The sequence below is a fragment of the Aspergillus pseudodeflectus genome (assembly GCF_044049435.1).
Source record: "Aspergillus pseudodeflectus strain CBS 756.74 chromosome Unknown BJX68scaffold_1, whole genome shotgun sequence".
Taxonomy (NCBI): Eukaryota; Fungi; Ascomycota; class Eurotiomycetes; order Eurotiales; family Aspergillaceae; genus Aspergillus; species Aspergillus pseudodeflectus.
This window is the reverse complement of record NW_027263777.1, coordinates 2,200,202-2,221,797: the sequence shown is the minus strand read 5'-3', so window position 1 is coordinate 2,221,797 and position 21,596 is coordinate 2,200,202. Positions and strand designations below refer to the sequence as shown.

General features: G+C 51.9%; 9 protein-coding genes across 9 annotated transcripts; 5 read left to right on the top strand and 4 right to left on the bottom strand.

The window, feature by feature from the left end:
* Window positions 1–434: 434 nt before the first annotated feature.
* Window positions 435–1,784, bottom strand: BJX68DRAFT_17638 (ribonuclease P subunit p30 family protein). Its single transcript, XM_071037134.1, has 2 exons — window positions 1,650–1,784; window positions 435–1,540 (listed from the first exon to the last, which is right to left on the bottom strand). The coding sequence occupies exons 1-2, from the start codon at window positions 1,723–1,725 to the stop codon at window positions 684–686; spliced, it is 933 nt and encodes a 310-aa protein (XP_070906181.1). The 5' UTR covers window positions 1,726–1,784; the 3' UTR covers window positions 435–683.
* Window positions 1,785–1,892: 108 nt separating this feature from the next.
* BJX68DRAFT_223898 (casein kinase II subunit alpha/alpha') lies at window positions 1,893–4,058 on the top strand. Its single transcript, XM_071038194.1, has 4 exons — window positions 1,893–2,325; window positions 2,399–2,772; window positions 2,820–3,239; window positions 3,303–4,058. The coding sequence occupies exons 1-4, from the start codon at window positions 2,211–2,213 to the stop codon at window positions 3,393–3,395; spliced, it is 1,002 nt and encodes a 333-aa protein (XP_070906180.1). The 5' UTR covers window positions 1,893–2,210; the 3' UTR covers window positions 3,396–4,058.
* Window positions 4,059–4,650: 592 nt separating this feature from the next.
* On the top strand, window positions 4,651–9,277 carry BJX68DRAFT_251800 (valine--tRNA ligase; the record flags this gene model as incomplete). The annotated part of the gene is made up of 5 exons (XM_071042454.1): window positions 4,651–4,771; window positions 4,859–6,865; window positions 6,922–7,918; window positions 8,127–8,189; window positions 8,296–9,277. The coding sequence occupies 5 exons, from the start codon at window positions 4,651–4,653 to the stop codon at window positions 9,275–9,277; spliced, it is 4,170 nt and encodes a 1,389-aa protein (XP_070906179.1).
* Window positions 9,278–9,700: 423 nt separating this feature from the next.
* Window positions 9,701–10,645, top strand: BJX68DRAFT_260883 (Tim17/Tim22/Tim23/Pmp24 family protein; the record flags this gene model as incomplete). The annotated part of the gene is made up of 6 exons (XM_071044003.1): window positions 9,701–9,715; window positions 9,773–9,888; window positions 9,953–9,979; window positions 10,033–10,246; window positions 10,307–10,530; window positions 10,588–10,645. 6 exons carry the CDS (start codon window positions 9,701–9,703, stop codon window positions 10,643–10,645), a joined length of 654 nt encoding a protein of 217 aa, XP_070906178.1.
* A 522-nt stretch (window positions 10,646–11,167) lies between these two features.
* BJX68DRAFT_274038 (acetoacetyl-CoA synthase) lies at window positions 11,168–13,481 on the bottom strand (the record flags this gene model as incomplete). Its single annotated transcript, XM_071047580.1, has 3 exons — window positions 13,285–13,481; window positions 11,750–13,238; window positions 11,168–11,667 (listed from the first exon to the last, which is right to left on the bottom strand). The coding sequence occupies exons 1-3, from the start codon at window positions 13,396–13,398 to the stop codon at window positions 11,168–11,170; spliced, it is 2,103 nt and encodes a 700-aa protein (XP_070906177.1). The 5' UTR covers window positions 13,399–13,481.
* A 524-nt stretch (window positions 13,482–14,005) lies between these two features.
* On the bottom strand, window positions 14,006–14,428 carry BJX68DRAFT_260881 (uncharacterized protein; the record flags this gene model as incomplete). The annotated part of the gene is made up of 1 exon (XM_071044002.1): window positions 14,006–14,428. One exon carries the CDS (start codon window positions 14,426–14,428, stop codon window positions 14,006–14,008), a length of 423 nt encoding a protein of 140 aa, XP_070906176.1.
* Window positions 14,429–15,312: 884 nt separating this feature from the next.
* Window positions 15,313–17,386, top strand: BJX68DRAFT_223893 (MDR family MFS transporter). The gene is made up of 4 exons (XM_071038193.1): window positions 15,313–15,558; window positions 15,622–15,959; window positions 16,010–16,469; window positions 16,521–17,386. Exons 1-4 carry the CDS (start codon window positions 15,388–15,390, stop codon window positions 17,268–17,270), a joined length of 1,719 nt encoding a protein of 572 aa, XP_070906175.1. The 5' UTR covers window positions 15,313–15,387; the 3' UTR covers window positions 17,271–17,386.
* A 1-nt stretch (window position 17,387) lies between these two features.
* Window positions 17,388–18,386, top strand: BJX68DRAFT_17566 (ureidoglycolate hydrolase). The gene has a single exon (XM_071037122.1). It carries the CDS (start codon window positions 17,553–17,555, stop codon window positions 18,321–18,323), a length of 771 nt encoding a protein of 256 aa, XP_070906174.1. The 5' UTR covers window positions 17,388–17,552; the 3' UTR covers window positions 18,324–18,386.
* BJX68DRAFT_17565 (mismatch repair ATPase MSH1) lies at window positions 18,387–21,518 on the bottom strand. The gene is made up of 2 exons (XM_071037121.1): window positions 21,146–21,518; window positions 18,387–21,093 (listed from the first exon to the last, which is right to left on the bottom strand). The coding sequence occupies exons 1-2, from the start codon at window positions 21,509–21,511 to the stop codon at window positions 18,451–18,453; spliced, it is 3,009 nt and encodes a 1,002-aa protein (XP_070906173.1). The 5' UTR covers window positions 21,512–21,518; the 3' UTR covers window positions 18,387–18,450.
* Window positions 21,519–21,596: the final 78 nt, after the last annotated feature.

Sequence of the window (21,596 nt, the reverse complement as noted above, 5' to 3'; positions counted from 1 at the left end):
GTCTTTTACAGGGCAAGCATATCTTACTACCCTAGGCAGCCTATGTCCGATCGACCAAAGTGTGCATTCCGGAGTAAGATCTCTAGATGGTCTCTGCCTCTGAATTGTGACATGACATGAACTATGTACCCCGAAGGAGCAATCATTAGTACGAAACCACCTTTCTATCTCCATCAAGCAACGCATGCAAATGAAATCCTTCTAATGGCCCGGATCATCACAGTACGGCAGGCAGCCTGGGAGCCTGGATAGTCAAGTCTCGCTTCACGTGCAATGAGTTTGGGTGGATACTTCTGACCATGTACGGGCGCCTCCCTAGAAACCATGTTCGGGGAACGCTCATGGCGGATGTCGTCAATGTCGGAAGTAATTGCTGGTCGCGGTATGATCGCGAGTCAATGGCCGGGATTTGAGTTCCAGATGCGATGATACAGCCATAAAGCCGCGTGGTGAGCAAGCGGTGCTTCGGCGACAGAGGGATTTGGGCTTTTGGGACAAAGGCTTTTCTTATACTACCGTTCCTATTTCGGTAGACCCGGCGAGCTTTCGAAAGATGTAGCGGGGCACCACCATTTGATGAGGAAGCGTGAGCAAGCGGCTCTGCCATGGTTGTGGTGCCAACAATGTCAACTAAGTTCGTGTTCCCATGAGTATGAGTAAGTGACAGGCCAGTCTGAGCATCCTCAAGCTGGGGATGCGTCGCCACCACCCAAAGCCGCCTCTAGACGCGCTTTCTTAGCCCGTCGTTTGACCTCGCGTTTAGAAAGGGGCTTTTCGACCCCCTCCATGCTCGTTTCAGGGGCAGGGGAGGCCTTCCTCTTCAGATTTTCGCCGTTGCTGTCTGTCAACGATTTTGGCCCAGAAGCCTTGCCGGTGGATGCAGCAGCGCCTGATTTCGGTGCCGGCGTTTGTCCACCATCAACAACATCTATGATTCCGCGCCAGCTGGTTCGCTTCAGTCGAGCAAGAGCGACGGTCTTCCTCGATTCTGCACAGATCGCCTCTTTCCCGAGCTCTTGTGATAGGCCCCACACACACGCTAGGTTGATCACGTCGAAAGGAGCCCGCACACCTAATGCTTTCCTGGCCTCGCTCGACACGATCAGCCCCCGTCCACGGGTTGCGCGAATCAAGGACATTGCATTTCCGATGAGGTTTCTACGGGCTTCTAACCCACTGCCTGTGACTCCTGGACCGTAGCATATCTCGATCCGTATACCTCGTGCGATTGCGGCAGAAAGCATCTTGAACTTGAAGTGGTATGGGTGTCTGACTGAGAGATCTAGGGAAATAATATCGCATTCGGCGTTGGTGCATGCATTTAATAGAGCTTTCTCATTCGTCGGGCGCAGGGCGACCAAGTCATAAGCTTGAGCAATAGTGGTAAGTCGTTGATTTTGGGCGGGATCGGAGAGGGGTAAATTGAGGCGCGTGAGAAGTGTAAGGCCCTTGGGGACATTGGACGGAAGGGATGGAGTCGTAGGGTTTGGCGGAAGCTTCCCGGCGATAGTGTACGAAAGGGCAACCGTTGTGTAACCAACTAGATGTCATGTTAGCTTTTCATGTGCTCTTTTTTCGGCCTGATAAACCGCCCGCTGAGTCGTGTGCATTGAGCGTGGGAGAAGAAAATCAAAAAAAAAGTGACGTACGCTCGGCGAGGAAGCTAAGAGTAGCGGAGATCTCATGATCACCCGGGCTGTAGGGCACATTCAAATCATAAAACATGATGAGCTGCTGGAGCTTAAAAGCCCAACGCCAGACTCCGTTGCCGCTGTCTGGTCTTCCAAGAAGAATGAAGAAGCGCGGCGCATTCGAACTGTCCCAGAAAGGAAACAGAAAACCAGCCGCAAGATCAGTTCTTCCGGAGCAAAAGCGGTCTAGCCTCTTGGGCTGCCCCATGACAGCCGGTCCCGTGACTGGCAAGGCGGAGCGAGATTCTGGGCCAATCCGCAGTATCAGCAGAAGAGGTTGAAAGAGCCCAACTTTCTCTACATCTCATTGTTCAGGGCACTAGCACAGCTGCAGGTCTATTTACTGGTGTCTTCAGCACCCCATTTCGCAGCTGTTGCTGTCTGTCTTTCCCAATCTGTGCTGATCCCTCGCACCATCCTTACCCATCACAACCCGTCCCACCAACCCCGCCGCTTTTCGCAACCTCTGAATATCCGATTGTGGGCTGATATCAACGTCGCTCTTTAGCCGCCATAACCATGGCGCGCGTCTATGCTGATGTCAATAAGCATATGCCTCGGTCCTACTGGGACTATGACGGGGTAAATATCTCCTGGGGCGTCCTGGAGAACTACGAAGTTGTCCGCAAAATTGGTTGGTTTGCCTTATCCAGTACCCTTCGGATATTGCGGTTAAGATAGGAGATTCTAAATTACCACGCTTACAGGCCGCGGGAAGTACTCCGAAGTGTTCGAAGGCATCAATATCGTCAACTACCAGAAGTGCGTCATCAAGGTCCTTAAACCGGTCAAGAAGAAGAAGATCAAGCGAGAGATCAAGATCCTCCAGAACCTGGCAGGTGGTCCAAATGTGGTAGCCTTGCTCGATGTTGTCCGCGACAACCAGAGCAAGACCCCGAGCTTGGTCTTTGAATACGTCAATAATCTCGATTTCCGCACACTTTACCCGCGTTTCTCCGACTACGATGTCCGTTTCTACATCTACGAGCTCCTGAAAGCGTTAGATTTCTGCCACAGCAAGGGCATCATGCACCGTGACGTGAAGCCCCACAATGTCATGATCGACCATGAGAAGCGAACGGTATGTGGTGCTTCTGCTGACATACGAAATTAGCTGACTTGCTCTAGCTCCGCCTGATCGATTGGGGTCTCGCCGAATTCTATCACAAGGGCACAGAATACAATGTTCGTGTCGCCTCAAGGTACTTTAAGGGGCCCGAGCTTCTTGTCGACTTCCAAGAGTACGACTATTCCCTGGATATGTGGTCACTCGGTGCCATGTTTGCTTCTATGATCTTCCGCAAGGAGCCTTTCTTCCATGGCAACAGCAACTCCGATCAGCTGGTGAAGATCGCCAAAGTCCTAGGAACCGAGGAACTGTTTGAGTACCTGGACAAGTACGAGATTGAGCTTGATCCGCAGTACGATGATATCCTCTCCCGATTCCCCCGCAAGCCTTGGCAGTCATTCGTCAACAGCGAAAACCAGCGTTTCATCAGTGACGAGGCAATTGACTTCCTAGACAAACTACTCCGTTACGACCACGCGGTAAGCTATATTTCCCAAAAGGCACATACCTATTGAAGCGCATCTTGCTAACTCTTTCTTTAGGAACGTCTTACCGCCCAGGAAGCCATGGCCCATCCATATTTCGCACAGATCCGCGCTGAAGAGGCCGCTAACCGAAGCACTCCATCCTCATGAGCTTACAAGAGCCTTGAAAACGTTATTTCGTTCAGGAAAGCCTCGCTGTCCAGTCTATTCCCCATGGTTACTGCATCCACGAAACTGTAACGAAGCCCTCTTGGTACAACTGTTCGAATTCGATTTATATGGAATGGAAAGTCGAGTTTTTTGTGAAGATCTTCCTCACCCTGGAGCTGCCCTTTGAGCTTGATTTTGCTGGTTGAGCTGGAAACTGGGGGTCGTATGACGGATTGAATGGACGGGAATGATCTTGACGAACGGCTTACGCACATCCACCTACACCCTACGCCGGGCATAGAACCCATCTTAGCCCGTTATTTTTGGCGTTTGAGCGAGTGTCATACTCCCGTGAGCTTCTGGGCTGGGATAATGTTTCCACATGTGTTCTTCGCAATTCGTCGTGGGTTGCGCTTATTTCGCTTTTTCGTCTCCTTACAAGTACACCTTGGTTTGATGTTGACGGATCCCACGTCATCGATCTGACTCTCTACATCTCTGTTTCCATCCTCAGTGCCCATCGTTTTGTCTGTTTCTCGCTCCTCTTATGGTCTCCATTTTACTTATTGGGAAGGTCCATACATTATGATCATTGAAAGGCGTGGGGGTTTAGTTTGGCGGTCGTATAATACACTCATGACTCATTAATTGTAACATCTTACCCTACTTACCTGCAGTTCTCTATTTCCCGCCCCAATAATAACTGACAGGGAGGATCAGCCTACCAACCCTTTTGTATAGTTGTAGGTCACGTGACTAAGCTTTGGCCTCGAACATTTTCTGCACCTTTGTCCCGATGGGATTAAATGAAAACACAAAAAGTGAGTCATGATAGGCATGTCTGCACCTTTCTAGTATGCTGCCTGTTTGATGAATCATTTTATATCTTGTCAGCCCAATTGCAAGTCCCAAATCTTTGAATCCAATCGCACTGCATCACCGGGGGTTCTTCCACAGCCCCGCATTGTCAGACTTGATTCGTTCCGCTCTCTGCTCTGCGACTGGGAAATTTAGTTTGCCCGCATTTCCCACAACCCCTCCCCCTCCCCCTTCCTCTTCTCTTTGCCGTTTGAGTCATCGGTGGTCAAGATACTTATAAGGCGACTCGTGGCGCAATCGGCGCCCAGGAGATTCACTCCTCAACTATACCGACCATTTTCCAGAATGGCTCAAGACTCTGCTTCGATGAACCCGAGTGAGATTTTTGTCCCGCCGGCTTGCTCCTTGTTATCGGGATCGGAAAACAAAAGCTAACATGCCTGTCTTTGCTTTAGCTGGTGAGCCGACAGGCCCCAAGGTGGACGTTCCCCCTGCGAACAACCAGAATGCCGGACAGGATGCCGCTGCACCTCCGAAGGTGAAGAGTGAAAAAGAGTGTACGTGCACTTCCCGAAGACAATATCGACTGGCCGCCGTGATACCTATCAAAGCCACTGGACGCTGATTTTGAGTTTTGATGACAGTGGAGAAGGAACGCAAGAAGGCCGAGAAATTGAAGAAATTCCAAGAAAAACAGGCAAAGGCCGCCGCGAAGCCTACCGCTCCTAAAGCCGAGAAGAAGGTCGCCAAGGTCGAGAAGGAAAAGACAACTGATGCATATGACCCCAAGACCATCGAGGAAGGCCGGTACCAATGGTGGGAGGAGCGTGACCTGTTCAAGCCCGAATTCGGCCCTGATGGCAAGGTCAAGCCTGAGGGCTACTTTGTTATCCCGATTCCTCCCCCCAACGTGACCGGATCGCTGCACATGGGACACGCCCTCACGAATGCTCTGCAGGATACCATGATCCGCTGGCAGCGCATGAAGGGAAAGACGACCCTGTGGCTTCCCGGTATGGACCATGCTGGTATTTCCACGCAGAGTGTGGTCGAGAAGATGCTCTGGAAGAAGGAGAAGAAGACCCGCCACGACCTCGGACGTCAGGCTTTCTTGGAGAGAGTTTGGGATTGGAAGCACGAATACCATGGGAACATCGGAAATGCCCTGCGAAGAGTCGGCGGTTCATTCGACTGGACTCGCGAGGCTTTCACCATGGATGCCAACCTGTCCGCGGCCGTCACCGAGACTTTCGTCCGTCTCCACGAGGAGGGTATCATCTACCGTGCCAACCGCCTGGTCAACTGGTGCGTTGCGTTGAACACTTCCCTTTCCAACCTCGAGGTCGACAACAAGGAAATTGAAGGACGCACTCTTCTCGATGTCCCTGGGTATGACAGGAAGGTCGAGTTCGGTGTCCTGACTCACTTCTGCTACGAAATTGATGGCTCCAAAGAGAGAATTGAGATCGCTACGACCCGTCCTGAGACCATGATTGGTGATACTGGCATCGCCGTCCACCCTGATGACAAGCGCTATAAGCACCTGATCGGCAAATCTGCGCGCCATCCCTTCGTTGACCGCCTGCTTCCCATTGTTGCTGACTCCGAGGTCGACCCCGAATTCGGTACTGGTGCCGTGAAGATTACGCCCGCTCACGATTTCAACGATTTCAACCGCGGAAAGGCTCACAACCTGGAATTCATCTCTGTCCTGAACGATGATGGTACCTTCAACAAGAACGGCGGTCCATTCGCCGGCACAAAGCGATTCGATGCTCGTTACAAGGTCATTGAGATGCTGAAGGAGAAGGGTTTGTATGTGAAGTGGGAGCACAACCCCATGAAGATTCCCCGTTGTTCTAAGTCCAACGACGTCATTGAGCCGATTCTCAAGCCGCAATGGTGGATGAAGATGGAGAGCCTTGCCGAGCCTGCTATCAAGGCTGTCGAGAATGGCGATATCATCATCCGGCCCGAGTCCGCAGAAAAGAGCTATTTCCGTTGGATGCGGGGTCTCAATGACTGGTGTCTGTCTCGACAACTCTGGTGGGGTCATCAGGCGCCCGCCTACTTCGTGCAGATTGAGGGAGAGGAGGGCGACGATAGCGATGGCAACCTCTGGGTTACTGGCCGTACCGAGGAGGAGGCCCAGAAGAAGGCTGAGACGAAATTCCCTGGCAAGAAATTCACTCTCAAGAGAGATGAGGACGTGCTTGACACCTGGTTCTCTTCAGGACTCTGGCCCTTCTCCACTCTCGGCTGGCCCCGCCAGACTCACGATTTGGAGAACCTCTACCCTACATCCGTCCTTGAGACTGGTTGGGATATTCTCTTCTTCTGGGTCGCAAGGATGATCATGCTTGGCCTTAAGATGACCGGCAAGGTCCCATTCAAGGAGGTTTACTGCCATTCCTTGATTCGTGACTCTGAAGGACGTAAGATGTCCAAGTCCCTGGGCAATGTCATCGATCCTCTAGACGTCATGGAGGGTATCAAGCTACAAGATCTTCACGCTAAACTGCTCGTCGGTAACCTCGCTGAAAAGGAGGTCGCCACGGCTACCAAGTACCAGAAGAAGGCATTCCCTAAGGGTATTCCCGAGTGCGGTGCCGATGCTCTGCGCTTCTCGCTTGTTTCTTACACTACTGGTGGTAAGTTTGAGAATCTTTCTTCACGCGTTATATACATCACTAATCGCTTATTATAGGGGGTGATATTGCATTTGACATCCAGGTCATTCACGGTTACCGCCGATTCTGTAACAAGATCTACCAGGCCACCAAGTACGTTCTCGGCAAGCTCGGGGACGATTTCAAGCCGCAAGCCACCGTTTCCAAGACCGGCAAGGAGTCTCTATCCGAGCGTTGGATTCTGCACAAGTTCAACACCGCTGCTAAGGAGGTCAACACGGCTCTTGAGGACCGTGAATTCTCCAGTGCCGCCTCCACAATCTACCAGTACTGGTACGCCCAGCTCTGCGACGTGTTCATCGAAAACTCGAAGTCTCTTCTCGCTCCGGAGCTGCCTGAAGAAGTACAAGGGTCCGCCAAACAAACCCTGTACACTGCTCTGGAGGGCGCTCTGACCCTTATTCATCCCATCATGCCTTTTGTTACGGAAGAGTTATGGCAGCGCCTGCCCCGTCGACCCGGTGACAACACCATCTCAATCATGAAGGCCAGGTTCCCAGAGTACAAGCCTGAGTTCGACGACGTTGAAGCCGAAACTGCCTACGAGCTGATCCTTAACACCTCCAAGGCCATTCGTTCGATCCTTTCTAACTACGAAGTCAAGACGAAGGGCGACATCATCGTGCAGACCTACGACGCCACCAGCTTCAAGACTGTCTCAGACGAATTGCACATCGTTAAGTCGCTTGGTGGAAAGACTCTTGGTGAGCTAAGTGTTCTCGGGCCTGAAAACACCACTCCCCCTCCAGGTTGCGTTGTGTCCGCTGTTGGCTCAGAAGCCGCAGTCTATCTTCGCGTGTCCAAGGAGGTAGCCCTTGAACAAGAAGAAAAGGCCAAGGCCAGCCTGGAGAGGGCTCGTGAGGGTGCTCAGCGTCAAGCTGCCCTGGTCAGCAATGCTGGGTGGAAGGAGAAGGCGAAGCCTGAAGTCCGCGAGCAAGAAGAAAAGAAACTCCGAGATGCCGAGAGTGAAATTGCTCGGTTGGAAGAGCAGATTCGTGAATTCGAGAAGCTGCGGTTGGAGTAGATATTTTGTTAGACACTAAGATTTCTAAATGCAGGATATGAGTTCTCTACTTTTCAAATTTTGACTTTTTGTTTCTTGTCTGTATGCTTATATGGTACAAGTACTTTTTCGAGTCCAGAATGGACATCGCTTATCGATAAGCCACGCCAAGCCTCTTCCGCCAAAACTTTTCCAACACCGATTTCACATCCAGCAAAGTCCCAGTGACAACATCTTTCAACTGTACGTCGAGATTGCTCTGGTCAAAATGCTTCGTGAAGTGTAAGTAATTGTTCTTCTTCCAATATTGGAGCCATTACCAGGCTACTCCTCGTCTGCGTCACTGATGTCCTCGTCTTGATCATTATTAACGAAATCTCTGCCGCAGGAAACCCAAAAATCCGCGCACAGCGCGCATCCTCAAAGCAAAGGAGCCTCAACTCATTGAAGGCCCTAAGCGCGCACTGATCCTCCACGGCTCAAAATGCCCAGCTCCCCTGCACACTGTCCTCAAGACAATCCACTCCCTCACAACGCCCAACTCGGTCCTCTTCCACAAGAAAAACGCCAACATTCACCCATTCGAGAACGTCGAGAGCATTGAGTTTCTGGCTGACAAAAATGACTGCGGCATGGTTGTCTTCGGAAGCAGCAGCAAGAAGCGACCCAACTGCCTGACGCTCACCCGCATCTTCAACACCAAGGTCTTAGACATGTGCGAACTGCTCCTCCTGCCCAACCCCGACGACGAGATCCCCGAAATGAGCAGACTCTCTATGCAGATTGGCGTTGGGCTCCGGCCGCTTATGCTTTTCTCCGGAAGTGCGTGGGAGGACGAGACGTCGACAACGCATACGATGGTTAAGAGCATGCTTGTGGATCTGTTCAAGGGCGAGATCAGCGATAAAATCGATGTCGAGGGATTACAGTATGCGCTTATGGTTGGCGCGGAGGAGCCCCAAGCTGGGTTGGCGCCCGTTATTCATCTACGGTGGTACAAGATTGTCACTAAGCGGAGCGGACACAAGCTGCCACGGGTGGAGCTTGAGGAGATTGGTCCCAAGTTTGATTTCAAGGTCGGACGTATCCAGGAGGCTCCTCGGGACGTCATGAAGGAGGCTATGAAGCAGGGCAAGAGGCCGAATGAGGAGATCAAGACGAAGAAGAACATTAGCATGGATCTCATTGGTGACAAGGTCGGTCGGGTGCATCTCAACAAGCAGGATCTGGGTGGATTGCAGACGAGGAAGATGAAGGGTCTGAAGCGACGGGCGGGCGTCGAGTCTGATGAGGAGGGAGGTGGTGCGGATATGATGGATGTGGACGAGATTTCAGAGGACGAGGGGCCAAAGCGGGCAAGGCGGGAGTGATGATGAGTCTACCGTGTGATTCTACGTACATCTTGGGTTGTTTCGGCGTTCATAGGTTGATCTAAAGAGTCGATATTGATAGTATAAATGGAGTCCACGTGACCATGACGTTGACCTTTGTGGTCGACTTCGGCTGCAACTCACATGCCGAGGATCTTTTCCCTCTCCAACGGTCATCCGGTTACAAAAAGCTGCTGGAGATGCCGTCCCCAGCGCCGTCTCCTGTCCCCTCTGTTCCTTGTCCATAAAAGAGCTCTGCTTCCTTTTCTCCCGGTCGCTATCTCGACCTTTCCCTCCCCCGATGCTCCCTGTCGTCCCGGGTGCCATCCGCCGGTTCAACTGATCTCGCCTGATCCACCTCAGTCTGCCGAGGTTCTGCGCGAAACAGCGAACAGCTTCCAAATTCTTTCGACAATCGACACCATGGATGCCCTCGTGGTAGGATTCAACGAATGCGCATTTTGTAAATCTTGCGGAAGGCTAATAGCTATGCAGTCCCGGCTGGATGCCCTGGTTACGAACCCCGATCTCGCGCCGCTGCTGTCGCTTGTAAAGGGTATTCGCAATGGCGCCGTCTACGGTGCCAAGGTGCGGTTTCCGCATGCTCTGGTGTATGTACTGTCTGTCGCGGGCTCTCCGATATCACCTATGCTAACCTGGCCGTCTTTACTATAGGATGATCTTCCTCTTCCGCTCTGGAACGTGAGTTCCCCGCAACCAGTCCCAGACAACCCCCTCGCTAATACGTCATCCAGCATCCGCGAAAAAGTCAAACTCGTCCTCAATGCTACGCGGCAACATGCCAGAAATCTAGCGGTGTTCGCTTTGATCTATAAGAGCTCCATGATTGTCTTGCGCAATGTTAACCCCGCTGCGGTTGGGAAGGAGGGGAAGTATGATAGCTTCTTTGCGGGGTTGCTGGGAGGCTATGCGGTGTTCGGTCGACATAAATCAAGTATCACGCAACAGGTATGCCGGCGTGACTGTATTCGCGATATAAAAGAGACTTGTTTATTAACATATTGGCAGATCGTGATCTATATTTTCGCACGTGTAGTGCTCGGCTTCGCCAAACTCTCCATCCAACCCGGCGCGCACCCATTCTCTTCCCTCATCGGCCCCGAGGCACGGAAACAAATTGAGGGCAACGCCTGGGCTGTTTTCGCTTCTCTCAGCTGGGCATTCGTCATGTACCTCTTCCGCTGGCACCCCGAGACACTGATGTCTAGCCTGCGGAGTAGCATGGTTTACATGTATGCACAATTTACTTCCTCATGATGATCGATATAGGTTACTAACAATTCGCACAGATACGCCGACTCAGACCACTGGGATTCATTACGTACCCTCCTTGTCCACAACAAATAGACTCCTACTGATCTACAACGAATCACCTGATCTTCAAGACGACCTCTTCCACCTTTACTACTACCTCGGGCCGTGGCGTATAGAATAGGCGCATGTTCTTCTCTTGGTTTCGGACTTGTACTACATCTTCGCAATGGCACTGGCACTGGCCCTTTGTATTATTGTTGCTGTTTCTCTTGTTCCCGATTTAGACTGGGATTGTCCTGTGGTAGCATGATGAGTGAATTGGCAATGCCCCCTCCCGCAGGCGGATGGGAAGACTTATATACATTACGATACAATCAATGTATGAATATAGCTACGTGGGATTTCTGCTCATTGTATTGAAGAGAAACGAACCCTAAGCGATGACTAGGACTGGGGCCAATCGGTATCATCCGATATTGAATATCAGAATTATGATTCTAGCGATCCCATCTTTATCTACCTCTACTGAGACTACGCGTGTGTGCAGTTAGCCCCTTTGGCGCACCAACATCTCGCCACTCCGTCCCATCGAGACATGTATACTCTATCAGCACCTCAAAGCTTACTCTTAACCCCAACCAACCCCTCCACATCCACAAACCGATAATAATACTCCAAACTTTCCGGATTCAACAACGTCCCGGACGCCTTGATCTTCTTCCCAGAAACAATCTGCTTAACAGGCAACTCAACCTTCTTCAGATTCACCGTCGTCGGAATTGCCGGCGTCTCAAACACATACTTCGGCACATGTCGCGCACTCAACGCCCGCCGAATCGCCTCCTTAACCCTCGCCACAAGCTCCCCCGTAAGCTGATACCCGGGCCGCATGAGTAAGAAGAGAAGCACAGTCTCGTCGGTATCCTGTGGTCGGCGCTGGCCGACGCACAGCGAGTCGGCGACTTCGGTGGTGAATTGGGTTTCGAGCACGTTGTAGATTTCGGCGGAGCCGAATCGGATTCCGGACGGGTTGAGAACACCGTCGGAGCGGCCGAGAAAGAATATTTGTTTGGTTGTCGGGTGGATGGAGATGAAGTCGCCGTGGGTCCAGACGTCTGCATTGCTGGTTAGGTTTGGGGTTCTTTCACTTATTCGGGGATGGGGAGGGGAGGGGAGGTGGTGGAGGGTTAGACGTACTGTCGAATCGAGCAAAGTAGGAATCAAAATATTTCTGGGGGCCGTCGTCGCCTAGGAACTTGACGGGCATGGTAGGGAAAGCAGATGTTGCGACGAGCTCCCCAGGGACGCCATCGGGGACCGGTGTTCCTTTCACGCCCGAGGCGCCTTCGTCGGCTTGGTCGTATACTTCAACCGCGATGCCCAGTGGGAGGCCCTGGCAACCTCCAACGTACAGCGAGGTAAGTGGGTTCTCAAGCCCAAAGCACGCTGCGAGGTCTGTTCCACCGGAGATATTGGCTAATTGCGCCTGCGCTGGGAAGCCCTCGTCGTAGAACCACTCGAAGAGGGACTCTGGGAGGACCATGCCTGTACTTGTGACGACTTGCAGACTGCTCAGGTCTTCTTCCTCGCGCGGGCGGATGTTGTTCTTGCGGAGCTCGTGGAAATAACGAGGAGACGTGCCGAAATGGGTGACTTTGTACTTGCTGATGAGTTGAATGAGGACTCTCGGCCCGGGGATAAATGGACTACCGTCATAGAGGATGGTGCTTCCACCGTAGAGCAGACCGGATATGGCTGACATGTACATGATCCAGCCTGTCGTGGTGTATTGGAGGGTTACGGAGTTAGGGCCATGGCGGCGGTGCAGTCGGGCTTCTTTGCTCGAGTTGAGAAGGTAGCCGCCGACGCCATGGACAATTGGCTTTGGTTTCCCGGTTGTTCCTGATGAGAACGCTACCAGGAATGGGTCCCGGAAGCCAACGCGAGTGAACTCTAGTTTGTCGGAGGGTGCTGTAGCAAGTAATTGTGCCAGAGGCTGGGTCTTGGGGATCCCGCTCACGTCCACTGGGCGTTCTAGAAATCGGGGTAGGGCGATAATGTTTCTGAACTCGACGGTATCCTTGAGGCCGTTGACGACGTCGGTGATCTTTGACCGGAGATCGATGTGCTTTCCGTTGTAGACGGCAGCGTCGTCGAAGAACACGTACTTTGGCTTGATCTGGACGAGACGGTCTAGGATGCCCTTGACACCTGTGTCCGTGGAAGCAGAGGAGAATAAAGCCCCGAGGGCAGTGGTCGCCAGAAATACAACCATGGTGTCGATGCTGTTACTTGCAATAATGGCAATCCGATCTCCTTTTGTCACCCCAGCAACCCTGAGTGCCTGCAGCAGCTTCCCCGTCCGCTGCCTCAGCTGAGACCATGTAATGGAGATGGCGGGTTCCGCCGCCCCCTCACGGACTTGTGTTGCGACGATCTTGCTGTCTTCTTTGCCAGTCGTCGTGATGTAGTGAGTTCCGTCTGGTGCCTTTTCAGCGGTGAAAAGCATGTTCTCGGCGAAGTTGAGTTGAATGCCTTCAAACCAGCTGGGAATGCTATCGATCCGAGCAGACTCATCGACAACGGAGGTGTAAGAGCCTTCATGAATGATGGGGAAATACTTCCAGGTAAAGTCCCAAAAGGCAGCGCGGTTCTTGACTGACCAGGCGTGAAAGTCATAGTATGTCTAGAAATCGTGAGACAGTGTTCAGGTGCGTATACAGTTGACGTACCGGAAAACTGAGGCCCTTTTCTTTCTCCAACTTTTCCTTGAATGCCCACATCTCTGTAGCCCTAGGGTTGGGATGCTCCCAGAGCTTGCGAGGAACCTCTTCTGCGGACGCCATCTCGGAGTACGGTAGGTGTACAGTGGCCAAAGATAACCCTAATAAAAGCCTAGTTATATAGTTCCAGCAGTCGACAGGCTATTCCGAGGATAAAAGGTCCATACCTTAAATAGTAATGTAGCAGCTTTGAGCCTCGGCTTGAGCGCAAGACTGCGGGGAAGTATCGATTCGGCTTTCCGGAGTCCCCCCCGATGGCTTCATCCTCCACAACCCATTCGTCACTGGACGGGCTGGCCACGGCAAAGGAAACAAAAGGATCGTCTCGGCCACTTTTCTCCCCGCAATATCCGCCGTCGGCCCAATTTGATGGGGTTGTTCGAGGCTGTCATCCGACAGTCCCAAATGTGACCCCAATTCAGTGGGTTCGCGTATCGGTGATTCTATGTTCTCTATCCATCTACTGCCGACGATCCCCGCTCCTCCTGTTACTTGGTGCTTTTTGTCAACGATTATTTGCTAAAGGGCAGCATTGTCACTGGTTGTCCGTCTGGAAACCGGCCACTATATTACACTTTAGGACAGTCTCTAGGCATTCACAGTACTGGAACAGGACAAGAGTCGGTAACCAAGCAATTCTGGCTTCAAAGTCCATACAGTCGTCTACCCACTAACAACTTGAATTGGGACCCTGTTCGTGAAAGTACACCTCAAAGAGATGCCCATTTGGATCTTCCACGCTCCTCGAATACATGCCATACTCGGCTTCATTCGGCACCATTTTCGGTCCAAGTTTGCCCCCGGAGTTGATAGCTCCTTCGATCATTTCGTCCACTTTTTCGCGAGTAGGAGCAGTGAGGGAGACAATAGATTGAGTCACTGCTGTCGCATCGGGGATCTTGCGGTCTGCGGGGAGCCAGGAACTGAATGTCTTGTGGTCGTGGAAGAAGACCATAACGTGCTCGCCATATCGAAACATGGCTCCGAACCCAGCCTCTGTGGAGTTGGTGAGGCCAAGGCCGGTAGCGAAGCGAGTAGAGGCTTCGAGGTCATTGGAAGGGAGATTGATGACAACTTGGTCTTTGTAAGGCATTGTTTGAGGTTGCGAGTTGAGCTTCGGTTGAGACAGGTTTCTTGGAGATTTGTATTGGTGTTCTCCACGACCAACATACTTCTTTATATAGCTTCACTGGGCAGTAATCACATCTAGGTGATGTATACTTCGCCAACCGTTACCTGGTTGATGCCTACGAGGTGATTCTCGGCGTGTATTGGCATTCTCGTATTAGTTCATGTTGTTTCAATTCGCCTGACTGAAGGTGAACCTTCAATTGACAAGCATCCAATACCTTGACAATGAGGACGCCCAAAACCTCGGCTGGCCCAACCCGGTTCAGGACCTTGGCACTCGTATCCATCGCCTTGACTTCAATTCCTCAATGATCGAGCCGTGTCTGGCCAAGCCAATCTTGCAAATGTGTTTGTCAGAGGAGGAAGGAAGATTAGCTCGTCAAGGAAAGAGACGACAAAGAAACGGCTGCTGCCTTGGTGCCTATGGCAACTATGGCAACCTGCAGCGGCCACCTCGCAAAAACAATTTGAAGCTGATGGCTCAGCTTAACCGCCTGCCTTGCGTGTGGTGGGTGGGCCTCTGATCCTATAATAATGATATTAACATTAGCATTCATATTAGCATCAACATTAGCATTAACATTCGCATTAATATTAGCATTAACATTAACATTAGTATTAAAAGGGATAATAATATTAAAATAGAGAATAATATTAATAGTATTAATTTTCTATGTGGGTTCCTATATTAAGTAATATAACTTTGGGGTCTAGCTAATCTGCCAGCAGAATCCTGGCTAGAATTGTTTTTGCGGGTTGCCATAGGTGCCTCAGGTACACAGCTAGACAAAGTGAGCAAACAGCGGGGGTGAGTCAAATTTCTCCAATTTCTGCAAAGCTTTTGATTGTTTCTCGCTGATTATTGTTACTTGTAAATATCCCAGTTTTGACCCTGTTGACTAGTGTGGGCTTCTAAAAGCGATGATCTCATCCACAGCTCCTGAAATCCAGATGGAGGAGAGACTCGGCGACGATGCCCTAATTCCCCGTCCATCGGAGAATATACCCGAACAATGTGAAACAGAGACAGAAACAGGTAATACAAAGACCCGAAGCAAGTGGCGGATCGGTGCCACCCTTCTAGCTCTGTCAGTATGTTACTCGAGAATGTTCCCCACTGCAGCGCGGTACAATACTCATGCAAGGGGTCTATAGTTAAGCTTGTTCATTTCTGCTCTGGATCAAACCATCGTAGCCACTGCTACTCCGACCATTGCTGCAGACTTGCATTCTGGAGGCGGCTATGTCTGGATTGGCGGTGCTTATCTTCTGGGAAATGCCGCCAGCGGCAATATTTGGGCCAACCTGTCTGATATATGGGGACGGAAGCCGATTCTTCTGTCAGCTGTTGCACTGTTCTTCGTATCGTCCATTGTTTGTGCAACGGCTATCCACATGCCCATGTTGATTGCAGGTCGCAGTATTCAGGGAGTAGCTGGCGGTGGTCTCATCCAGCTCATTCTCATTACCATCTCTGATCTGTTCAGCGTCAGGTAAGAGTATTCGAACCTTGAATGGTGCCTCATAACTCATGGGGTTTTAGATTACGAAGCTTGTTCCTGGGCCTCATCGAGTTCATTTGGACTATTGCGGGAGCCCTTGGTCCTGTACTAGGTGGTTCATTTACCGAGACCATCTCCTGGCGATGGATTTTCTGGATCAACTTACCAGTCTGTGGCACCGCCTTTGTGCTTCTCATTCTGTGTCTCGACGTCCACAATCCAAAGACCCCCTTTCTGGAAGGGATCAAAGCTGTGGACTGGTTTGGCAGCTTCTTTATCTTGGCCATCTCTATAATGGTCCTTCTTGGGCTTGACTTTGGCGGGGACACATTTCCCTGGGATAGCCCTAAGGTCATCTGCCTGATCGTATTTGGAGCGTTGATGTCGATTGCCTTCATCTACAGCGAAAAGAGACTGGCAAAGTATCCGCTTATGCCTCTTGACATTTTCAAGAGCGGCTCAAATCTCGCCTGCTTCTTAGTGGATTTTACACACGGCTTCGTACGTTGGGCCAGAACAGAATTCCACAGCAAAATTTGCTAACCTTTACAGGCCTTTCTTGGTGCAGAGTACTACCTTCCTCTCTACTTCCAATCCGCCAAAGAAGCTTCTCCCTTCCACTCGGGTCTCTTGATTATGCCCTTTATCCTGACCGAGTCCTTCACCAGCCTCTCGGTAGGCATCCTGGTCCACCACACAGGCCGCTACCAAGAGGTAATCTGGATTGGCATGGCCTTCGTCACCCTCGGAACAGGTCTATTCTTAAACTACACCGTCTCCACAACCCTAGGCAAGATAATCGGCTACCAGATCCTCTCCGGCTTTGGCTGCGGCCTGCTCTTCTTCCCACCCCTCATCGCACTCCAAAGCAACATCCCACCCAAGGAAACCGCCAGCGCAACCGCAACGTTTGGCTTCGTCCGCAACGTCGCCATGGCGCTCTCCGTCGTGCTAGGTGGCGTCGTCTTTCAGAACAGCATGATCATGCGAAGATCGCATCTCCGCGATGCTGGGCTCTCGGAAACTCTGCAGGAGGAGTTTACGGGCGCCGAGGCGGCGGCGAATGTCCTTTCCGTCAAGGATGTGCCCGATGAGTTCCAGCGCCAGGTAATCAAGGAGGCATTTGCGTGGAGTATTCGCAATATCTGGATCTTGTATACGGCGCTTGCAGCTTGTGGGCTTATTGCCAGTTTCTTCATCACCAAGAGGCAGCTTAGCAAGGAGCATGTGGAGACCAAGACGGGTCTGAGGGAGAAGGAGTCTGCAGCTGTGGAGCAAGAAAGGCCTGCCTCTGATGTATAACGCAGAGAGTACATATAAGTATATAGTTGACGCCGAGTAGATGTACACCAGACTACTCTCTCATACAAAATTGCACAGCGTAGAGATAAGCAAAAACGGCCATCTGCGATAAGCTCCAACGGCGACTCCCGAAGCTCCCCCAACCAACTCCACTCCACCCCGCCCATATAAAAGCTCCATCTGCTCACGAGTCACCACTATCTTTAATTCTTCCATGATTAATTATCCACCTCACTTCGTCAACCCTCCATTCGAGCAATTGAACGCAAAATCAAAGCCACAATGCCACCTCCAACCCTCCCCTCTTCCCCGGGTCTCACTCTAACGCCAGAGCCCCTCACCCGCACCTCCTTCGCACCCTTTGGCACTGCAATCATCCCCCCTCTCCCCCACAACACTACCAGCGCCCCCGATCCGTTATCAAGCCACCCCAAGCATGACCTCGTCCCAGAGCCAGTGGCCGCCAACCAGCTCTCCGCGCTAAAATACTCCCCCATCTCGCCTCTCCTCAACAACTACCCCGGAAAATGTCCGAGCGGGAAAGCGTCCGAGGCGAGGATGAGCATGTTTAGCTGTTTCCCGCGCAAGTTGCGGACAGCCACTACCAGTGGTGGAAATGATACATCTGCATCTCTCTTCGACGTGACAATCCTCGAACGACACCCGTACACAACGCAGACATTCTCCCCCCTTGCCCTCTCCACGGATGAAGAAACAATCTACCTCGTCATCGTCGCCCCGACGCTCACGGGCCAGACTGCGATTGCGGAAACAGATGAAGGGGAAAAAGTGACGATTCGTGACCCACCGGATTTGTCGAGGATCAAGGCGTTTTGGGCCACAGGGGCCCAGGCGGTTACGTATGGGGCGGGGACGTGGCATGCGCCGATGGTGGTTGTGGGGACGAGGAGGGTGGACTTTGTGGTTTCGCAGTTTGTCAATGGAGTTGCGGAGGAGGATTGTCAGGAGGTGAGGTTTCCGCAAGGGTTGGTTGTTGAGGTTGGATCTGGTGGAACTCGTGATGAGAAGGAGGGGGTGAAGGCGAGGTTATGATTCAGGATCTTGTGGTCAGAAGTGGTCCACTGATAAAGGATGGATGGATAAACGGGAGATGTGGCATTATGGGGTATTATTGATACAATAAAATAATGTATGTATACATGATAGAAGTGGATATGTCTTATGACGAGACAACAGACGCACTGAGCGGAGGAGTTTCGCCGCGAATACTGTTACGCACAGTCTGCGCCAGATCGAGCGTCTCTCTAGGCAAACCCGCCAGCTGCGCGACTTTCAGAGCATGCGATTCCCGATTCACACCCTTGCGGAGCTTATGGATGAACGAAAACGAGCCTTCGACGGACTCCTTCACATCCGTGCAGTACCTCCCCAAGGCGGGAAAATCCGCTGTCATATCAGCGAGAGCATGGAAATGTGTGGCAAACAGCGTCCGGCACTGATTGCGATAATGCAGATGGTGCAGACACGCATAGCTAACAGCCGTCCCGTCTTCTGGCGTCGTTCCGCGCCCGACCTCGTCCATGATCACGAACGACCGTGGCGTCGCCTGTTTCAGGATCGCAGCCGTCTCGAGCATCTCGACCATGAACGTTGACTGGTCGCGGAATAGGTCGTCGGCCGCGCCGATGCGGCTGAAGATCTGGTCGACGATGCCGATTTCCGCGTAATCGGCGGGCACGAACGAGCCAACCTGGGCGAGGATCGTGATCAGGGCGTTCTGCCGGAGGAATGTGCTTTTCCCTGCCATATTGGGGCCTGTGATGAGCCAGATGCGCTCGGCGTCACCAATGAAGCAGTCGTTGCTTACGAAGCGGCGGCCTTGTTCTTCGAGCCCGAGTTTGACGGTTGGGTGTCGTCCACCGACGATCTTGTGGCTTGTCCCTTGAGTGAGAATTGGGCGGATGAGTTGCTGTTCTTCGGCGAGAGTGGCGAAGGAGCATGCGACATCGAGTTCATCCATTACGGCCGCGTTGCGGCGGATCTTTACTAGGTTCAAGATGACCTCACGGCGCAAGCTCTCGAAGATTGCTTGTTCTTCTTTGCGGATTTGGAGTTTTACTTGGTCCATTCGCGCTCCGAGCTCGGTCCATGCGGGAAGGTAGAACGACCTGGTTGATTTGGTTGCGGAGACGTTCCTTGTCACCCCAAGCTCTTCCAGCTGCGCCTGTGAGACCTTGGCTCCCTTGACATGGCAGATGTGCCCTAGACCTGGCGTCCACTTTAGCGTCAGGGCGGCGGATCCAACTGATTCACGGAGATGCTGGGTTAAGTTCGATTTCTCATCTAGTAGCTCCTCTAGTGTGCGGTGGAGTTCTTGAAGCGCGGGGCTGGCATCCTGCCGCATGATCCAAGTATCAATTGCTGAAGGATCGTCTGCTAGGGCTGAGCGATCGCTGCCCTTGGCCCTGACTTTCTTCGGCAGACTCTCCAGATCTCCCGGGGATCCTTCGCTCAGAGCGACTTCCTGGGCCAACACGGCAGCCTCTGTGGCTGTGTCGTCTTCAATGCGTTGCTTTTGGAGCAGACCTTCCTCGTCAATAGCGGACAAGATTTTGTCGGCTAGAACGGTAGGTCCGTCCAGATACAGCCGGTTGATCATTGTCTGGAGAGATCGTCGAGAAGCCTCGGAGGTATGTTCGCTCGTCTCATCAAAGTTCTTGTTCGATAGTACTCTCTTCACCTCCTTCGAAGCCTCTATGGCCCTTGATAGGCATATCAAGTCATCTGGATCTCCCCGGCCTAAGGTAAACTTCTGAACCAGGCGTTGGGCGTCATAGCTGCGCTTCAATAGTTGTATCAACATGTCCCGGGCTTCACTATCCTCGATGAAAACAGAAACCAAATCCAATCGCTCATTTATCACCGGTAATGAAGTCGAAGGAGACGTAAGGCGATCTCGGAGAAGACGTGCCCCGCTTTTGGTTGACGTACGTCGGACAGCATGGAGGAGACTACCCTTTCCAACGCCGTCGCGAGCCGATTCAAGGATTTCGAGACCCCTAAGACTGTTGCGGTCGACGTTCATTGATTCATCCAAATGTCGCCGACGAGGCGGCTGAAGCTTCATGTTAAGACCCTGCAATTGCACACGTATGTACTCCAGTAGACTGAACCCCGCAGCGACCTCTTCATCCGTGAATGCGTCGATTGTCTTGGATGGAAGCGGCGCTTCCAGCATGGCCGTCCATTCCGAGATTGGCGATGCCTTCTCAGGGAAAGGGAAAAAGGTCATCAGTCGTTGCTCATGTCCAAGCAGCAGCTGGAGCTCTTGTCCGATTGAGTCTTGAAGGCGTTGATCAACAATAATTTCTCGAGCACCTATTCTTGCGATTGCTGACGAAAGCATTTGCGCCGAGGTGACTTGAGTATAGAAATCGCCCGTGGAGAGGTCTAACCAGGCCAAGCCTACGTTTTGTGAGGTGGATGTGAGGATATGTTGATGTGGAGAGTCGTCATTATTGCTTGGCCAGCTCTCTATGCCTGATGGATTGAGGTAGATAGCCATCAGAAAGTTATTTTCCGACGGATCCATGAACTTTTCATCGATCAACGTGCCCGGCGTGATGACTCGTGCTACCTTTCGAGCGAAAAGCAGCTCACCGGGACCCTTGCCCTCCGCGCCATGTTCAAATTGCTCGCTGATTGCAACATATTTGTTTAAGTCTTGGACAAGGATCTTCAGAAACCGATCGAGCTGGAAGAACGGGAACCCAGCCATGGGAACGGGGCCGGCGCTGGTCCTTTTGGAAGCGAGTTTTATGTTGAGCAACGGGGCTAGCTCTTCAGCTTGCTCAAAGTAAAGCTATCGTATGTTAAGATGGACCCTTTGTACGGAGATTTGCCGGACAATGTACCTCGTAGAAGCCTCCGACCCTTGTCAAAACAACACAGTTCTTGAACTTGTGCATGTTATTCCGATGCTCCTGAAGGGCAGTTGGGTATCGGGGACCTTCGTCAACAACCTCATGATAAGATTTCAACTTCACGGCACCCTGAGGGAGGTCCTTCAGCTTGACTGTTGACTTGCTTTTCGCATAACGTCGCTGTCCGTAATTGAGGCCCGGCACTGGCTCCGGAGCTGCGACGCGTCGCGGTCGTTGAGCATGATGGCAGATTGTTCGATGTACGCGACAGCGATAGGGGTTCGCGGCATCGTTTCGAGACAAGGTCCGAGCTTGCGACTGTATTAAGCTAGGGAGACGATACCCATTGATTGACATGGTCGCCTCAGGGGAAGTATTGCTTAGGACTGTCCCAGGCGATTTGCCTGTTCATTTCTGACGGCAGAAAATTGATGCCCCAGGC

Bases quoted from the DNA above. Each gene is read 5' to 3' on its own strand.
- BJX68DRAFT_17566 (XM_071037122.1), top strand. From the start codon at position 17,553: ATGCCACCTCCAACCCTCCCCTCTTCCCCGGGTCTCACTCTAACGCCA.
- BJX68DRAFT_223898 (XM_071038194.1), top strand. From the start codon at position 2,211: ATGGCGCGCGTCTATGCTGATGTCAATAAGCATATGCCTCGGTCCTAC. The intron at 2,326-2,398 runs GTTGGTTTGCCT...CCACGCTTACAG, and splicing joins CGAAGTTGTCCGCAAAATTG to GCCGCGGGAAGTACTCCGAA. The intron at 3,240-3,302 runs GTAAGCTATATT...CTCTTTCTTTAG, and splicing joins TACTCCGTTACGACCACGCG to GAACGTCTTACCGCCCAGGA.
- BJX68DRAFT_223893 (XM_071038193.1), top strand. From the start codon at position 15,388: ATGATCTCATCCACAGCTCCTGAAATCCAGATGGAGGAGAGACTCGGC. The intron at 15,960-16,009 runs GTAAGAGTATTC...ATGGGGTTTTAG, and splicing joins TCTGATCTGTTCAGCGTCAG to ATTACGAAGCTTGTTCCTGG. The intron at 16,470-16,520 runs GTACGTTGGGCC...TAACCTTTACAG, and splicing joins TGGATTTTACACACGGCTTC to GCCTTTCTTGGTGCAGAGTA.
- BJX68DRAFT_17638 (XM_071037134.1), bottom strand. From the start codon at position 1,725: ATGTTTTATGATTTGAATGTGCCCTACAGCCCGGGTGATCATGAGATC. The intron at 1,541-1,649 runs GTACGTCACTTT...CATGACATCTAG, and splicing joins TCTTAGCTTCCTCGCCGAGC to TTGGTTACACAACGGTTGCC.
- BJX68DRAFT_17565 (XM_071037121.1), bottom strand. From the start codon at position 21,511: ATGTCAATCAATGGGTATCGTCTCCCTAGCTTAATACAGTCGCAAGCT. The intron at 21,094-21,145 runs GTACATTGTCCG...AACATACGATAG, and splicing joins GGGTCGGAGGCTTCTACGAG to CTTTACTTTGAGCAAGCTGA.